Source organism: Malus domestica, chromosome 09 (genome assembly GCF_042453785.1).
Source record: "Malus domestica chromosome 09, GDT2T_hap1".
In the NCBI taxonomy this organism is placed as follows: domain Eukaryota; kingdom Viridiplantae; phylum Streptophyta; class Magnoliopsida; order Rosales; family Rosaceae; genus Malus; species Malus domestica.
Genome location: NC_091669.1, coordinates 20295523 through 20314001, shown reverse-complemented (window position 1 = coordinate 20314001; position 18479 = coordinate 20295523). Strand labels below are relative to the sequence as shown.

The window sequence follows — 18479 nt, the reverse complement described above, 5'->3', positions numbered from 1 at the left end:
TCACCAAAAAGGTGCAGCCTTAAAAAAATGGTTAATTAACAAACAACAGTAACAAAAATTACAAATTTACCCATGACGTAATCCACGGCGGTGGACTGCGAAACATCGTGAGGTTTCTGAGAGATGATCACCGCCAGCTCCACCTCATGGTCCAACAACAACACAGGGTGATGGACAATCAACATAATCTAAAATTATTTAAACAATTAATCCACATTGAAAAGCATACATTACAAATCCAAACCAAATTACATCATCCAAGAGATTTTTTTAATACCTTTGTTATTGTGCCTTTAAATTGATTTCAGCAAAACTTGTTTCTTTTTCCATAGTTTGTGAAGCTCAAATTTTTCAAAAACCTACAATCATTACACAACGTTGTCACATCATAAGTGTAGAAGAAATCACCACTACCAGAATTTATAAAGACCAAAATAGTTAGCACCCAAAAATAACATTTATTGGCAAAGACCAATTTGCCAACAAAAGTTGAGCAGGACTTACGCAGAAAATTTCCTTAGTTTTTACCTTTCTTAAAAATATGACCTAACTTTAACTAAGACCCAAATTTTATTGAAGGATCATGTTAAGCTAAGCAGCAAATTATAAATGCACTAATCTTCTTAACTATAGTAATTTAGAAATCAACCAATACAAAAAAAGTCACAAAGCTTAATAAAAACTCATGAAAAAAAAAAAGTTCAGTGCATGAAAATATTGGGAAAACTAAATAAACAAATAAAATTAAAAGATAAGTGCATGAAAAATCAAATCTTTCACTCCTATAAAATGAAAGCAACTTTTTTTTGTCGCTGATGAGTCTAAAATCTCATCCTCATAATACTCAAAAGTAAGAGAAATATAGCAAAACGATAAGATTTAATTACGGCCCCTGATGGTGCGCTCCTAAAGAGAGAGACAACGCTCATACAGAGAGAAAGACAGATAGAGAGAGAAGAGAAAGATGATATGTCTCCATATGTTATTCTGGAGCCAAAAGAAAAGCTGCAGACAGAAATAAGCTGGAAGGAATCAATTTAAGATAAACGTTCAACAACAGAAATCAAGAAATCAATTTAAGAAAACTGACCAAGGTAAAGAGGCCAAGAAGCTCATATGAATGAAAGGATTTTGCTTGCTGCACACATAGACCTGTAAACTCGAGCAAATCCAACTTCAATCAGACCATAGGCCGAAAATATCAACAACAAAAAAACTGAGCACTGTTATCCATCATAACAAAATCAACTGTGGAGTATTAGATAGTGCAATTACAAAATCGGTATGCGTTCTCAACTACCTTCGTTGTCCTCAAGTCTGAAGACATGGTCAAACTTGAACTGCTTTTTCGAGGATTAGAACAAATGACCTGCAACTCATTATCTACGGAGGATTCGAATTCAACAACGAAACCAGATCCGCGTGAAATTTCAGTTTGATTCAAAGGTCTACATGTGCAGAAAACTCGGATGTTGCCCTTAAGCTCAATCACTTCATTGTAAAGTCAAAAAAGGAGAAGAAAAGCGTGGAAAAGGTAAGTATATAAATGAAAAAGTTATACTATGTCTAAGGAATTTTGGTTATCATAACTCAATGTGTATGATGTGCACATAATAAGTAAGGAAAACAAATCAATGACTGAGAAGTGATACTGTTCGCATGCAAAACCACTCATATTACTCCAAGAAGAAAATCAGGAACTACAACGAACAATAAAGAAGATGACGCTATCCAAAGGCAAATAGATAACTGCCCATTTGTTACTATAAAACTACCAAAGTGTAGTCAGTGTTGCTCATAAACTGAAGAAATATATAGGTTACAGAACAGAAGAAACTTGTGAATCTAGATACAACTAAGGCTGCACACCATCATTTTGGTTCTTTACCAACACATGCATTATTTTTTGCACAGAAATTTATTATTTACATAGTGAACCAACAAATTATTCTTGGAGTAGCATAGTGAAGTAAATATCTCTCATAACTATTTAAAGCATTACGGTCCCTTGGTATTCTTTTAACATTTAATGAAACACACAGTGAGATCAAACAAACATACAGGTTCACACCTCCAAATTGGAATGGCAATCCATGGTCACCTCAAATACAGCATCAAGACCTCTACGCTCTCGTAATTTTTCCCTAAAGTTGCCCCCCAACTTCCTTACTGCACCAGTGGTTTCTGAAAGTTCAGGCCAAAAGCTTGAGATCCTGACTAAATAATGCATAAAAATATGTATCATAACCAGAAAACCATAAGCTTCAACAGACTCAGACCTTCAAGAGAGATAGTAGATAAGCAAGCTTTCTCCATAGTCAGCAAAGCTATCCATTTTGGGCATAACTCCGGATTTTCCATTTCTCCTTCATCCGCACAACTCAGTTCAGTAGCAACAATTCCTAATTTTATTACAAAATTAAAAGGGCAAGAATTGCAGAGATTACCCACCTTTGTCGCTCACATCACTATCCACCTCGCTTGCAATCATCTTAGGGTTTTAACTGAAGAAAAAGAGGGATGCAATCAAATTAGAAAATCTCCAAATTCTACATTTTCTTGGACTGGAAAATAAAATTAAAACTACAAGAAGCAGTAATCTTCGAATCCGAACCTCAAATTCAAACTTTTCTTGTAATTCAAAAATTTTAAAAAGGGGGAAATGAAATTGTTTACCTTGAGCATGATAAAGTTTGTTTGTTTAGATGTTTTGGTTGATAGTTTGGATCGGTTTCTTAGCGTTAGAATAGCAGAGAATGGAGAGGATTTGGACATGTGATTGACGGCTTCAAAGGCTGTGTAAGAAATGTAGCAGCCATAACTTCATTAAGTAGAGGAAATCTTGTAGGGTATGGTGCATTGCCATGACTGCTTGCTTAAGGTAGTGATTGACAAAAGACTTGAACAACTCTTTTATCCTTACTCCAGATTAAATCCTAGCCCTTCATTTGAGTTTTAAGTGATCTAATCTGGAATGTACATTTGTCACTCACACACTTACACATACATTTAAACTGAAAAAATAGCCGTTGGAGGCTAAAACCCTTTCTTCTTCTTTCTTCTTCATGCAGATAGAAGTCATGCTCGGGAGCTCCATGCTGCCTTTGATCCTTCGACTTCAGAAGTTGTTTAGCTTCTAACACTCCCTTCTAAACTGCCTTTGGGAGTCATTCCAAGCAATCCCCTCAAGTAATTGAATCTCTGATTCGGTAATGCTTTTGTGAAAATATATGCAATTTGATCTTCTGTGTTGCAATAGATTAGCTTGATTGTGTTGTCCTGCAATGCCTCCCTGATGAAATGATATCTTCTTTTGATGTGCTTTGTTCTCTGATGAAATACTAGGTTTTTGGTCATGGCAATTGCAGAGGTGTTGTCACATAGAAGTGTGGCTTCAACCTACAATTCACCAAAGTCTAAATATAAACCTTAGCCAAATAGCTTGGGCCGTTGCTTTTGATGCACTCACGTACTCTGCCTTAGCTGTGGACAATGCAACACTTTGTTGCTTCACAAAAGCCCATGAAAAAACCCTTGAACCAAAGGTGAAAGCATAGCTCGATGTGCTTCTGCTATCATCTTCACTGCCACCCCAGTCACTGTCACAAAATCCAATTAGGATAGTTGACTTCCCCATTTCATACTTGATGCTATAATCAAGTGTTCCTTGCACATATCTTAGAACTCTCTTTGTTGTCCCTATGTGTATCTTGCTAGGATTCTGCATAAACCTAGAGAGTAGGCTTGCTGAGAACATTAGATTCGGCCTTGTTGCGGTTAGGTATAATAGACTCCAACAATGCTTTTGTAGAGACTAGCATCCACAGGTTCACTTCCATCATCCTTCTTAAGCTTCTCATTTGCAATTAGAGGTGTAGAGACCAGTTTGCAACCCTTCAAACCAAACCTTCCAAGCAAGGTTTCAGCATACTTCCTTTGATGAATGAAGATGTTGTTTACCTCTTGAATTACCCCAATGCCAAGAAAATGATGCAAGAGGCCTAGGTCAGTCATACCTCTTCATCATTTCTTCTTTGAACTCTTCAATCATTGCAGTATCATTTCCAGTGTAGACAACATCATCCACATAGATTGAGACAATGAGTGTCTTGTTAAATAAGAATCAATCTCACTGTACCAACCCCTTGGAGCTTGTTTTAGGCCACAAAGTGCATTCATTAGCTTGTACACCTTATTTAGAAATGCTTCACTTATGAACCCTTGAGATTGTTCCACAAACACCTCCTCCTCTAGCACTCCATTTAGAAATGCAAATTTGACATCCAATTAATGCAGCTTCCAACGCTTCTTGGCTGCTAAGGCTATCCAGGTCCTTATGGTGTCTAACCTTGCTACTAGTGCAAAGGTTTCATTGAAGTTTACACCAAGCTTCTGTGAGTAGCCTTTAGCTACCAATCTTGCCTTGTTCTTCTGCACATAACCATCTAGGTTTAGCTTCACTTTGTACACCCATTTCACTCCAATCACAGGCTTATCACTTAGTCGATTTACAAGTTCCCAAGTGTCATTATTCTCTATCATTTCAAGCTCTTCCTTCATTGCTTTCTTCCAAGCTTTGTCTTTCTCAGCTACTTCATATGTTTCTGGTTCCACTACACAGTAATTACATGTAGCATATATCTCATCCAAGCTTCTCAACCTCACTGGAGTTGAACTTGGAGTTGTTATCCATGATTGACTCGGTTGTGAACTCATGTTTGCTTGATGTGGAGTCCCTTGCGTGTCACCATTCTCTATGGTTTCTTCTTGAATTGAGGTCTCCATAGGCTCTCATGTTTGCCCATTGTTGAGGTTAAGTTGTAAAGAGACACTATCTTTCTCTGCTACACTTGTTTCCCAATTCCATGTTGAGTCTTCATCAAAGATAACATCCCTTGATAGGATTATCTTCTGAGCTAACAGATTATAAACTCTGTGCCCTTTCTCTTTGGTACCATAACCCACAAAAACACCCTTGTTGCTTAATTTCTCCAACTTGTGTCTTAGTTGGTGAGGAATGTGAGTGTAGCACACTGAGCCAAACACTTCAAATGGAGTCTTCTTGTCCAATGCTTTAGTAGGGCACCTAATCAATAAGTACACTGAGGTGCTCACAACTTCACCCCAAAATGTATAGGGCATGTTCTTCTCATGCATCATAGATTTAGCCATTTTGACTATAGTCCTATTCTTCCTTTCTGCAATGCCATTACGTTGTGGTGAATATGCCACTGTGAGTTGCTTCTCCAATCCCACATCTTCACATAATGCATTGAACTCAAGAGAGGTGTACTCTCATCCTCTATCACTTCTTAGTCTTTTGATTTGGTATCCACTTTGCAATTCCACCATTGCCTTGAAATTCTTGAATATTATGAATACCTCATACTTAAACCTCATGAAGTACACCCAACACATCCGTGAGTAGTCATCAATGAAGGTTAGGAAATACCTGTTTCCACTGATTATTGTTGTTTGCATTAGTCCACACACATCCGTGTGAATCAATTCAAGTAGCTTTGTTTCCTTCCAAGCCTTTCCAACTTTAAATGAATCTCTATGATGCTTTCCAAACACACACCCTTCACAAGTTTCACTACATTGATCCAACTTTGGTATACCTTGTACCATTTCATGCTTTTGTAGATTTTCTAGACTTGTCATGTTTAAGTGACCAAGCTTCTTGTGCCATAACTTCATAGAACTTGTCACACTTGCTTTCCTTGCCACCTCTTCTAGGTACTTCAACATAAGTGGAAAGCTTCTGTTTTTCACTTCCACTCTAGTCACTAGGTTTGATAGGGACCTGTCATCATAAATCTCGACCACAGTTCCCCCAAAGAGTAGGAAAAACCATGCTTCATCATTTGACCCACACTAAGTAGATTATCATCCAATCCAGGCACTAGCATCACCTCCCTTATGCATCTTCTTCCTTTCTTGGTGTTATTTTGACAATGTTTCCATCTCCCATTTTCATTTTTCCAATAAAGTTTGTGTCAATGTCAATGAGTAATGACTTATGTGCAGTCATGTGATTACTGCAGCCACTGTCAATGTATCACACTTCAGTGTTTTTCTCCACTTGGTTTACAAAGTTCACTTGCTGCACATTCTTTGATCTACAATCCCTCATGATGTGCCCGAACTTGTTTCATTTGTGACATCAAGACTTTTCCTTGAACCAACACTCCCTAAAATGGAATTTTTTACAATGCTTGCATTGCAGCTTGGTTCTTGGAACTTCATTTAAGTTGCTGCCTTGGTTAGGCCTAGGGTTTTGATACCCATTTCCTTCCTTCTTTTTTTTTTGTTGTTACCCTTCCACTGTGGTTTTCGTTTGCTTGCATTAGCTTGACTACTAGATCCAACATATAGTGGTTGAAATGCTTTCTCAGTGGCAAAATCTGCATGCCTTTCGAGCCTTTGGTGAAAAGCTATTAAGGGTGCCATTACATCTTGCACACTAGGAGTTTCAATGTCTTTGGTTTCTTCAATGACACTCACTATTGAATCATAGGGCTTAGTCAAACTGATCAACAGTTTCTGGACAACTCTCTCATTAGGCAATTCCTCACCATGTGTTTTCATCTTATTTACAACATCAAATAGCCTAGTAAAGTAATATTTCAATAGCTCATTTTCCCTTATTCTTGTATACTCGAAATCTCTTATAAGGGATTGAAGTTTTACCTTTTTGACTTTGGTGTCTTCTTTGTACTCTTGCTGTAAAACTTCCCAAGCTCTCTTTGAATTGTGTTTCTGTGAGGTCTTCCTATAAAGCATCGACCTCCATCTCAAGTAGTTCATACCCGTGTTGAACCATATCCCATATATCATAGGACTTGAAAATGGTTGTCATTCTTATTCTCCAAAAATCATAGTTCTCCCCATCAAAGACTGGAGTTTTTAGCTCATTGCTACTGCTTGATCCTTTCATTTGCAGGGTTGTTTATTGATTGTTGTTGTTGAGGACACTATGTAGGTGCTCCTAAAGATCTCAACTTGCACAAATTATGCCCATAAAGTTATAAGATCATAAACTAAGCTCTGAGGCCATGATAAAGTTTGTTTGTTTAGATGTTTTGGTTGATAGTTTGGATCGATTTCTTAGGGTTAGAATAACAGAGAATGAAGATGACTTAGAGATGTGATTGACAGCTTCAAAGGCTGTGTAAGAAATGCAGCAGCCATAACTTCATTAAGTAGAGGAAATCTTGTAGGGTATGATGCATTGCCATGACCCATGCTTGCTTAAGGGAGTGAGACAAGAGACTTAAACAACTCTTTTATCATTACTACTCCAGATTAAATCCTAGCCCTTCATTTCAGTTTTAAGTGATCTAATCTGGAATGTACATTTGTCACTCACACACTTACGCATACATTTAAACTGAAAAAACTAGCCGTTGAAGGCTAAAACCCTTTCTTCTTCGATACAGATAGAAGCCATGCTCGGGAGCTCCTTGCTGCCTTCGATCCTTCGACTTCAGAAGTTGTTTAGCTTCCAACAGGGCATAAAGGGCTTCTTACAACCAATTGTCAAGACTTGTGTTTGATCTACATACATGTCAAGAATAAAATTTAAAACTTTATTACATAAATACATAAGCAACCAAGAATGGCAAAAAAAATTCATCAATAAATGAGCAAAACAATAAGTAAAATAGCCTTCTAACATCCTTATCACACAAATACAGAAGCAACAAAGCATGGAGAAACAATCTAGCAACAGAGGGATATTCAAAGGATGTAAAGCACGACTAAAACCCAATCTTGCTAAGAAGAAAACAGCAGCAAAGCATGAAGAAACACATAAATGAGCACAGTGCAACCCCCTAAGTAATAAAGACACAAACGTGACTCTAAAAATGTACGAAATAGTGCACTAAATAGACCAATCTTCCTAACACCCAACTAAACAGCTTATAAACATCCATTACAATTTTATTAAAAAAAAAAAAAAACTGTCAATCACAGTTTTAACAAAGCAAATGGGAAACCAAACAATAAAAAATGATTTCTGAACATTCTTTTACCTGTTGAATCAGAGGACAAAAATGAAAACCCACTTTCTCCCATACCTCCCTCAGACATCCTCTCTTCACCAACCTCGTGGGGTAACCCGTTAACCCCAAAAAATGCACGGCATGCTCTCGGCCCTCTCTCTCTCTCCCTGTCTATCTATCTCTCAAAAAGTGGGAAAAAAAATCTCTAAATATCTCTCCCACTCAATTGAAACCATGCTTTCTGCCCCCTCTCTCACTCTTCATCCTTGTCTAAAAAATTCAACAAAATCCCTAAATCTCTCTCCCACCCAGTCGAAACCCCTAGCTTCCATCTCTCTCCAACCTGTCAGTCCCTCTGCCCCCCTTCTCTCCTCCCCCAATGACCTTATGACGGATGCATCACCTACAGCCACACCCACCAGCCCCTGAGCCAAAATTCCCGACGATCCTCTCCCTCCAACATGACAACCCTCCCGTCCTCTTTTCGTCTCTCTCCATGAGTGAAAGGTCACATCTAGCCCAAAGACCCAATAGCCTTTCTGAAGCCTAGCACCAAAAGACCTAATACCCTTTCTGAAGCCCAGTGGCAATTTTGCAAATAACGTTAAATAAGGAGGCAGAAAGACTCAGTGGCATTTTCGTAAATAAAATGAAATCGAGGCAAAATTGCACACTGCCGTTCCCCCTTCTACTTTAGACTAAAGTAATGCATTTGGGAAGATAAATTTGGTAAATTTTAACTAGAAGGATGGGGTTTAGGTTTACTTCCCAATTTTGTTGACCTAAGTGTGATATATTCTCTGATTGTGACTTTCTTTGGGCAATAGTTTGTTTTGAGGAAGATTTTGATGTTGGGTTTGTTGTTTTTGTGTTTTTTTACAACGAAATGCTGATTTGGAGCTAGTTTAGTTCTATGAAGGAGTAGAAGTTGTTGGTTAGATTTAGAATCTAGAAGGGAAAAAGAATAATGGGGGTGTATGGAGCTTAATCCCGAAATGGCAAAACTGGGTTATCTTCTTTGTATTTGTTTTGTTGTTAATCTTGAGTTCATGCTAAAATGGATGACATCGAAGACGACGTAAGGTATCCTCTAAACCTGTATGGTGGGATCACTAGCAGAGTTATGGTTCTTCGCAACGCCAAAAGCTCCATGCTGGTGGTGGTGTTCCATATCCTAGGCCAGTCGATACTGACTATGCCTATGATGAGGAGGAAGATGAGACTGATGATGATGAAGAAGAATTGGGTGAGGAAGAAGAAGATAACAATGGTCAAAATGGCTATCCTTCTGTTCATAAAGGTGTTGGGGATGATGATCACGAGGATGATAGTGATGATGAAGACGATGAGGATGATGAAGAGGATTATAAGATGATGGATGATGATGATTTGAAAACGCACCCAAAGAAGTGTAAGTTAAAGAGTTTGATTTCAAGTTATGAATTTGCTCCTCGTTTGCTAGTTCCTCATCCTCTTGCTGCTGCACCTTCTGCTCCAAGACATTCAATTGGTGGTCAGAATGGGCTTATAGATTGGATTGAATGTGAGACTTTTATGTTACAAGATGCTTGGGGTGACCCGTTCCTTCAACGTGGAAAAAAAGTCTTTGCTCTGAGGAGTGGCAAGAGGTTGCAGAGAAAGTATCAGAGGTGTCTAAGATTGAAAGGATAGACACACAATGCCGCAATCGGTTGGATACGTTGAAGAAAAAGTACAAGAAGGAGAAGGCCAAGTTCACAGAGTCTGGTGGTGCCACTAGTAAGTGGGTTTACTTCACAAAGATGGATATGTTGATGTCATCACTACAACAGCAAGCCGGCCTCTCTTATGGTTTAGACTCACGGGAGTAATGTTTTCATGAACCCTAAAGTGTATTTAAACCGTGCAAATGGGTTGGATGAGATGAGGAATAGTCCAGGAAATTCTTAATCAGCTGAGGGAGGGAACGACGATTCAGATGGGCTACCACCCAAGAAGAAAAGGTATGGAAGGGAGAATGATGATTGGGGTTCCTTTAGATTGCTTGCTGATTTCATTCAAAAGTTCAGCGACATATATGAGAAGATTGAAAATAGTAAAAGGAAGTAGATGGCGGAACTAGAGAAGAAGAGGATGGATTTCCACAGAGACTTGAAACTGCAAAAAAAGCAGATTATGGAGAGAGTGCATGCTGAGATAGCGAAAATACAGCAGGGCGATGACGCGGAGAATGATAACTCTGTCGAAAATGATAGCGGGTAATATCGGTATCTATCTGTAATATTAATGGGTTATATTAACTGCAAGTTGTTGTTGTATCAATTGGGGAAGATGTTATCCCCTTTCTATTTCTTTTAAGGAAATAAGTTGTTGATTTTGTATCAGATATGGTAATTAGAAATTAAATGTTTCGTATTACTACTGGGTTGCCTCCTTTGTTTCCCTTTTATTCCAATTTGAGTTGGAAATCATGGGATTGGAGTAATATGATAAGGGCCTATCGAAAAACAATTTTGTTTTTAACTTTTAGTTTTCATTCGTCTTCAAGATACATGGGAGAAAGAGTGTCGGTGAAAAAATGAGAAAGGAACGTATATGTAATGATGTGAAAATTTGAAAACAACCCATTTTCACGTGTTTGTTTTCATATAGCATCTTTCAGTTCTCCTTTTCACCACCTCCCTTCATCCTTCTCTATTCTTCATTTCTCCCAACTATTTCTTTATATCTTTAGCACAGAAAATAAAAACTAAAAACTAAATGGTTATTAAAGATGAAAATTAAGGAGTAAGCGATGTTTGAAAGGCTTGTTTTTCTGACACTCATCGGGCACCCGGCTGCACTCCATGCTTGTGAGAGCACAAAAAATTCTAAATATTTAGTTAGGAGTATAGATAGCTTGAATACGAAAAATTGCAAATACTCGGTTTGGAATGTTAGATGGCTTGATGAGGAGCATCAAAATTGCTACCCTTTTCAGCTGTAATGAGCTAAATTTGTCCAGCTCCTGTATAAGTAACATGAGGCCGTGCAGATTATGAAGCCAAACCACAACCCTTATTCAGGTCGTAGTAGCTTTTGAATGTGGTTTTCTTTCCACTTCCTGATAGTAGGCCGGCATCTTTTCCAATTTCGGTACAAGAGGAAGTTCTATAACGCGTCATCTTTATAACGACCAGTAGTTTTTTCCTTTCTTTACCAAGTTCCAACCTCGACGATACTAAAACTCTAGAGGATGCAATGCTGCTAAGCTGTCAATTAATAGGGTGTATGACCTGCGTAAGAATTAGTCACTCATGAGTGAGTTCACACTCTGCTTGTTCTTAAGAAAGTCTCCAACCATCCTAAATCTGAAACAATCATTAAAATTGGCTGTATGCAGAGTGCAAGTGCCTCGACACTAAACTATAAGAACAATTTTACTAGTGAAAGAAGAGAAAGTAATATCATACCAGGTCCCATTGAGGAAGACTTATAAACATCATCGACCTTGCCAACCGCTTCAAGAATTGATAAGTAATGAGATCATATTCAAATCATTTCGAATCCCTTTCATCAGTTTTGCAGCCTCTTCGAGCAAACCAGCTCGGCTTAGACGACCAAGAATAGTGTTATAAGTAACTCATCCAGTTCAATCTTAGAATGCTTCGTTTTGGAAAACTTTTCCAAATCCTGATTTGGACCACCCGTCCTAGCCAAGCCATTAAAAATGATATTATGTGAGTTTAGGTCGAGAATGCAGCCGTTTTCTTCCATGACTTTAAGCAAGGAATGTGCTTCATCTATCATATCAGCCCTCATCATCCCTGAGATGAGTGCATTATAAGCATACACGTTTGAAGTGCATTCGATTTTCTTCATCTCGTAAAAAAGATCCAAAGTGTCATCAAGACGCCCACATTTCCCAAAATGTTTAATCATCACACCATACACCCTAGCACTTGAACGACCTCATTTTTCTTTCAATTCTTGGAATAACTCATTTGTAGCTTCGTACAGCTTTGCTCTTCCAAGATTGTTAATCAGGCTGCAATAGGCACTTGGACAAGGAGGAAAACCCTTTTCATCCATCTATTCGAGAAGCAACAAAGTGTTCTCCACTCTATTTGTTTTGCAAAAACCATCAATAAGAATTGAATAGGTAAACGAACTGGGAACAATGCCATTAACTTTCATCTTCTCAAACCATGTAGCTGCCTCAGAAGCTGGAGCTCTGGATTCGAATAACGCTTTGATTACAATGTTATAGGTCACCACATTAGGTGTGCAATGCAAAGATGACATCTCGTTGAAAATCTTAATAACATCTTCTATATGACCTTCCTTTCCCAAAATGTTTATCAAATTGTTCATGAGCACAACATCAGGCTTACAACCCTTCTCTCATAAGGTTTTTGTATATAGCATAAGCATCGCCTACCCTCCTTGTTAGGAATGTCGGTACTACAAGATAGAGAATGCACAAGGTAAAGTAGAAAATGGACGCCAAGAATTTATGTGGTTCGGCAATTTATGCCTACGTCCACCAAACAAGGATCAATCTTCACTATATGAAAAAGATGAATACAACAAGAGTAGTCTTACCAAGCCAAAGACAAGGCTTGATGGATACAAGAAAGTATAACACACACTTTCTATCACTCTAAACTTCACTCACACAATGTGTAGTGGAACACTCTCACTCTCACTCTTGGAGTGGAACTCTAGCTTTGGACTTGATCCTTTGCTACTCACTCTTGGTTCTCAATTGGTTACATCACACCCATATTTATAGGTGAGGGCTTGGCATTCTACTAGTTTCTAGTTCCTTCTTCAAACCTCTAGTATAGAAAAATCTAGACTAGCCACATACTTGTAGCTTCTAGATCTTTCCATTTGCAACCAAGGAAGCTAGTACTCTCTAGCTTCTTCCATCAACTTAATAACATGCTAGAATTGTCTAGCAAGCTCCAGCCTCATCTCTTGCTTACTAGAATAATCTAGAACATTGATCATGGGCTGGACCATATACCAACAATCTCCCCCTCCAGTCCATGAGGGAGGAATTCCGATCATGACTCCAAGTTACCTGGAGTTCATCCCAGCAGCCTTAATGCAGAATTCCAACTTTGATTTTGTGACTACCTTTGTCAACATGTCTGAAGAATTATTATCGGTATGAATCTTCTTCAGCTGTAGCAACTTGTTCTCGATAGCGTCTCTAATCCAGTGATAACGAATATCAATGTGCTTAGTGCGTGAATGATATGTAGTGTTCTTGCTCAAATCCAGAGCACTCTGACTATCACAATAAACGCCATAATCACTTTGCTTCAAACCCAACTCTTGGAGAAACCGCTTCAGCCACAACAACTCCTTGCATGCTTCTGTAGCGGCTATGTATTCAGCCTCGGTTGTGGACAAAGCAATGCACTTTTGTAACTTGGATTGCCAAGACACGGCTCCCCCTGCAAAAGTAAACAAGTACCCAGACGTAGATTTTCTACCATCCAGGTCACCTCCCATGTCAGCATCTGTAAATCCTTCCAAGATTGGTTTGGAACCGCCAAAGCACAAGCACATCTTAGAAGTCCCCTTCAAATATCTGAGAATCCACTTAACGGCTTCCCAGTGGTCCTTCCCTGGATTAGAGAGAAACCTGCTCACCACACCTACTGCATGAGCAATATCTGGTCGTGTGCACACCATTGCATACATGATACTTCCTACTGCTGAAGAGTAGGGAACAACTGCCATTTTCTCCTTTTCTTCATATGTTTTTGGACACGACTCTTTGCTCAACTTGATATGATTGGCTAAAGGTGAGCTTACCGGTTTGGCTGCTTTCATGTTGAACCTTTCAAGCACCCGTTCAACATACTTTTCTTGTGACAGCCACAACTTCTTGGATTTTCTGTCACGAATTATCTCCATGCCCAAAATCTGCTTGGCTGGCCCTAAGTCCTTCATGTCAAAGGACTTAGATAACTCTTCTTTGAGCTTTTTAATCATAGAAGCATCTTGTCCGACAATCAACATGTCATCAACATAAAGCAATAAGATGATGAATGTACCTCCAGAAAATTGTTTGATATAGACACAAGAGTCAGCATGAGTTCTCTTGTACCCATTACTCACCATGAATGAGTTGAACTTCTTATTCCACTGTCTCGGAGCCTGCTTAAGACCATATAAACTTTTCTTGAGCTTGCACACCAAATTTTCTTTACCTTTGACTTCAAAGCCTTTGGGTTGCTCCATGTATATCTCCTCTTCTAAATTGCCGTGGAGAAATGCAGTTTTAACATCTAACTGCTCGAGCTCAAGATCCATGCTTGCTGCCATACCAAGGATAACTCGAATGGAAGTCATCTTCACCACCGGTGAGAAAATCTCATCAAAGTCAACTCCTTTCTTTTGACCAAAACCTTTGACAACCAAACGAGCCTTGTACCTTGTCATGTTGTCGTCTCTTTTCAATTTGAACACCCACTTGTTTTTCAATGCTTTCCTGCCCTTTGGAAGCTCCACCAGCTCATAGGTATCATTCTTTGATAAGGAATCCATCTCCGACTCCATTGCCTTCATCCATTTGTCACTGTCGTTATGAGCTCTGGCCTCCTCATATGTTTCGGGCTCTCCATAATTAGTCAACATGATATACTCTGATGAAGAATACTTGGTAGACGGTCTTCGACTTCTGATGGATCTTCTGACCTGATCTTCATTCTCTTGTAGGGCTGGAGGCTCCCCCTGATTGGGTTCTCCTTGAATATGCTCTTCTTGACTAGGCTCCCCCTGATCAGCAATCTCATGGTTTGGCACATCTTGATCAGGCTCCTCTTGATTAGCATTATCTGATTTTGCAGGCACTTCATTGGCAGTTGCTTCAGGGATGTCATCGTGACTTTCTTCATCTGAAGCTAATGGATCAACTCCTCTGACTGCGCCATCTGGTTGTGCCTCTTTATCCGAATCCCCAATTGTTTGTTCTTCATAAAAGACCACGTCTCTACTTCGGATAAACTTCTTCTGGTATGGGTCCCATAATCTGTAACCAAAATCTTCACCGCCATAACCAAGAAAGATGCACGGTGTAGCTTTGTAGTCTAACTTCGATCTCTGCTCTTTGGGCACATGCACAAAAGCTTTGCAACCAAACACCTTCAGATGAGAGTAAGACACATCATTACCAGTCCATACTCTCTCTGGAACATCAAGACCTAATGGTACTGATGGAGATCGGTTGATCAAATAGCAGGCTGTCCTTACAGCTTCACCCCAGAACTGCTTAGATAACTTTGCAGTCCTCAACATACACCTGACTTTCTCCATGATGGTTCGGTTCATTCTTTCAGCAACACCGTTATGTTGTGGAGTTCCAGGAACTGTCTTCTCATGACGTATGCCATGTTTTACACAATACTCTCTAAACTGGTGAGATGTGTACTCGCCGCCGTTGTCGCTACGAAGGCACTTGAGAGGTTTCCCAGTTTCCCTCTCCACCATGGCATGGAACTCCTGGAATGTCTGAAACACCTGGTCTTTGGATTTCAACAAATACACCCACACCCTTCGTGAAGCATCATCAATATAAGTAACAAAATATTTATTTCTTCCAAGTGACTCGACTTCCATGGGACCACACACATCTGAATAAACAAGATCTAACAAGTTTCCTTTCTTTGTAGATGAAACAGAAAAACTAACTCTTCTTTGTTTTCCGAATAAACAATGCTCACAAGAGTTTAACGACGTACCTTTGGCAAAGGGAATATGAGACTTCTTTGCCAAAACTTGTAGGCCTTTCTCGCTCATGTGGCCTAGCCTCTTATGCCACAAGTCTAGAGATGAGTCTTCCACAGCATTCAACTCACCTTTCAAAACCTTGGCATTTGACCGGTACAACGTACAACAAAGTCGTGCTCTTGCTACCACCATTAAGCCTTTAGTAAGCTTCAATTTTCCTTCGCCAATATGGTGATAATATCCTTGTCGATCAAGGGTACCGATGGATATCAGATTGAGACGTATATCAGGAATATGTCTCACATCTTTCAACATCAATTGGCAGCCGAGATTAGTTCTTAAGCAGATATCACCAATTCCAAGAATTTTGGAATAGCTTTCATTCCCCATCTTCACTATGCCAAAGTCACCTTCTTTGTATGTACTGAAGAACTCCCGTTTGGACGTAGCATGGAAGGAAGCTCCATTATCAAAGATCCATTCAATGTCTCTGTCAGAGTTGCCTATATGCAGACATTCACCAACAGACAATATTTCTGGTACATCACCACATATGACAGCGGTGGTATTGCCAGTATCATCTTTCTTCTGATTGTTTCCTTCCCTTTGCTCTCTCTTCCAAACTCGACAATTTTTCTTCATATGGCCTTCTTTGCCACAATGGTGGCATGCACCCCTGAACCTTGACTTGGATCGGCTAGGACTCCTGCCATGACCTCTAGGCCCTCTACTCTTGCTTCTTCCGCGGTTCTCTGTGACAAATACTTGGCTGCTATCTGTGCCAGAAGTCTTTCTCCTTGTTTCTTCATTGAGCATGCTATTTTTAACATTATCAAGGGTAAGAACACCATTAGAAGCAGAGTTACTTATACTCACCACAAAGGTCTCCCAACTGTCTGGCAAGGATCCAAGTAACAAGAGCGCTTGTAGCTCGTCCTCGATCGTCATTTTCATAGTAGCCAACTGGTTGATGATATTCTGGAAATTGTTCAAGTGTTCTGCTACACTTAAACCATCCTTGTACTTCACATTGATGAGCTCTTTGATCAAGAAGGCTTTCTTAGCTGGAGTCTTCTTCTCGAACAAGGACTCAAGCTTTGTCCAAAACTCGCGAGCATTGGTTTCATTAGACACATGGTGAAAAACACTATCGTCCACCCATTGTCTAATTGTGCCAATAGCCTTGCGATTCATCTTCTTCCACTCGGCATCGGACATGCTCTCTGGCTTAGCGGCATCTCCTTCAATTGGCTCATGCATATCCTTGCAATAGAGAATGTCCTCCATCCTTGGCTTCCATGTTACCCAATTGGAGTTGGTGAGTTTGATCATAGTGCCACTTCCTTCCATCTCGCAGTACGAGCCAACCGGGCTCTGATACCACTTGTTAGGAATGTCGGTACTACAAGATAGAGAATGCACAAGGTAAAGTAGAAAATGGACGCCAAGAATTTATGTGGTTCGGCAATTTATGCCTACGTCCACCAAACAAGGATCAATCTTCACTATATGAAAAAGATGAATACAACAAGAGTAGTCTTACCAAGCCAAAGACAAGGCTTGATGGATACAAGAAAGTATAACACACACTTTCTATCACTCTAAACTTCACTCACACAATGTGTAGTGGAACACTCTCACTCTCACTCTTGGAGTGGAACTCTAGCTTTGGACTTGATCCTTTGCTACTCACTCTTGGTTCTCAATTGGTTACATCACACCCATATTTATAGGTGAGGGCTTGGCATTCTACTAGTTTCTAGTTCCTTCTTCAAACCTCTAGTATAGAAAAATCTAGACTAGCCACATACTTGTAGCTTCTAGATCTTTCCATTTGCAACCAAGGAAGCTAGTACTCTCTAGCTTCTTCCATCAACTTAATAACATGCTAGAATTGTCTAGCAAGCTCCAGCCTCATCTCTTGCTTACTAGAATAATCTAGAACATTGATCATGGGCTGGACCATATACCAACACTCCTCGCTCTGCCAAGCCCCTTCATCAATTCTGTATAAGTAAAAACAGTAGGCGGACACCCATTCTTTTTCATATCCTGAGCTAGGCTTCAAGCTTGCTCAACCGTCCCTAACTTGAAAAAAATTGCCAATAAGGTAGTGTAAATCTTTGCAGTTGGATGTAAACCATTATCCTTCATCTCATCAAACAACCTAATGGCGGAATCATCATGACCCAATTTCTCTAATGCGGATATCAGTGCACTGTATGTAACCCTCGTTACACATCTCATTGTAGAGCTCATGGACCTTGTCATGATGCCCTTCTTGCATCAGCATTAATACCATGGAGTTGTAAGTATTTGCAGTTGGTTTGAACTTGTGGCCTTTGATCTAGTAGAAGACAGATGGTGCGTTGTTCACCATCTTAGCCCTACCCAAGATTCTTATGATTTCGGATAGTTTAGCCGGCTCAATAACACGTGCACTCTGAGCCATTTCTTAGATGGTTCTCCATATTTCACCAAACGTACCAGCCTCTTTCAAGTAGTGGATCAACGCCATGTAGGTGGTTGAATCATGTTGGAAATTCCTTCTTTTCCTAGCCCACTTGAAAAACTGAACTTTAACATTCACTTCCACTGTTCCACATCAATCATGAGGACCGTGAGAACCAATCGTTGATCCACTCTAAGCTTCAGAACTTCCAGCGCCTTTTCTACATCAGGTCCCCACTTGAAAATTTTCAAAATCTTTATGAAACTCGCATCTAACATCCTAACTGAAGGGTCCTTCCTTGACATGTTTCT

At 39.6% G+C, this 18479-nt stretch overlaps 2 protein-coding genes and 1 pseudogene across 7 annotated transcripts in view; 1 reads left to right on the top strand and 2 right to left on the bottom strand.

The window, feature by feature from the left end:
• The window catches only part of LOC103406213 (wings apart-like protein 2), an 82439-nt gene extending 79561 nt beyond the window's left edge, over positions 1 to 2878 (bottom strand). For 2 of the 6 annotated variants that reach the window (XR_003776251.2, XR_011571458.1), the window contains exons 1-8: positions 2677 to 2878; positions 2452 to 2504; positions 2280 to 2366; positions 2072 to 2184; positions 1301 to 1491; positions 1091 to 1152; positions 278 to 1005; positions 71 to 188 (exon numbers count right to left, since the gene is read on the bottom strand). Coding sequence is in view for 1 of the 6 variants with exons in the window: in XM_070805376.1 (XP_070661477.1) it covers positions 2072 to 2184; positions 2280 to 2366; positions 2452 to 2491 (240 nt within the window). In the remaining 5 variants the exon portion in view is untranslated. Of the gene's footprint in view, positions 1 to 70; positions 189 to 277; positions 1006 to 1090; positions 1153 to 1300; positions 1492 to 2061; positions 2185 to 2279; positions 2367 to 2451; positions 2505 to 2676 lie in introns of all 6 variants that reach the window. The other 4 variants (XR_524566.4, XR_524567.4, XR_011571457.1 and 1 more) reach the window with 3 other exon arrangements.
• Positions 2879 to 9066: 6188 nt separating this feature from the next.
• Positions 9067 to 9680, top strand: LOC139187821 (uncharacterized). Its single transcript, XM_070804425.1, has 2 exons — positions 9067 to 9087; positions 9129 to 9680. Exons 1-2 carry the CDS (start codon positions 9067 to 9069, stop codon positions 9678 to 9680), a joined length of 573 nt encoding a protein of 190 aa, XP_070660526.1.
• A 1614-nt stretch (positions 9681 to 11294) lies between these two features.
• On the bottom strand, positions 11295 to 18473 carry LOC103436088 (pentatricopeptide repeat-containing protein At3g16010-like; annotated as a pseudogene).
• Positions 18474 to 18479: the final 6 nt, after the last annotated feature.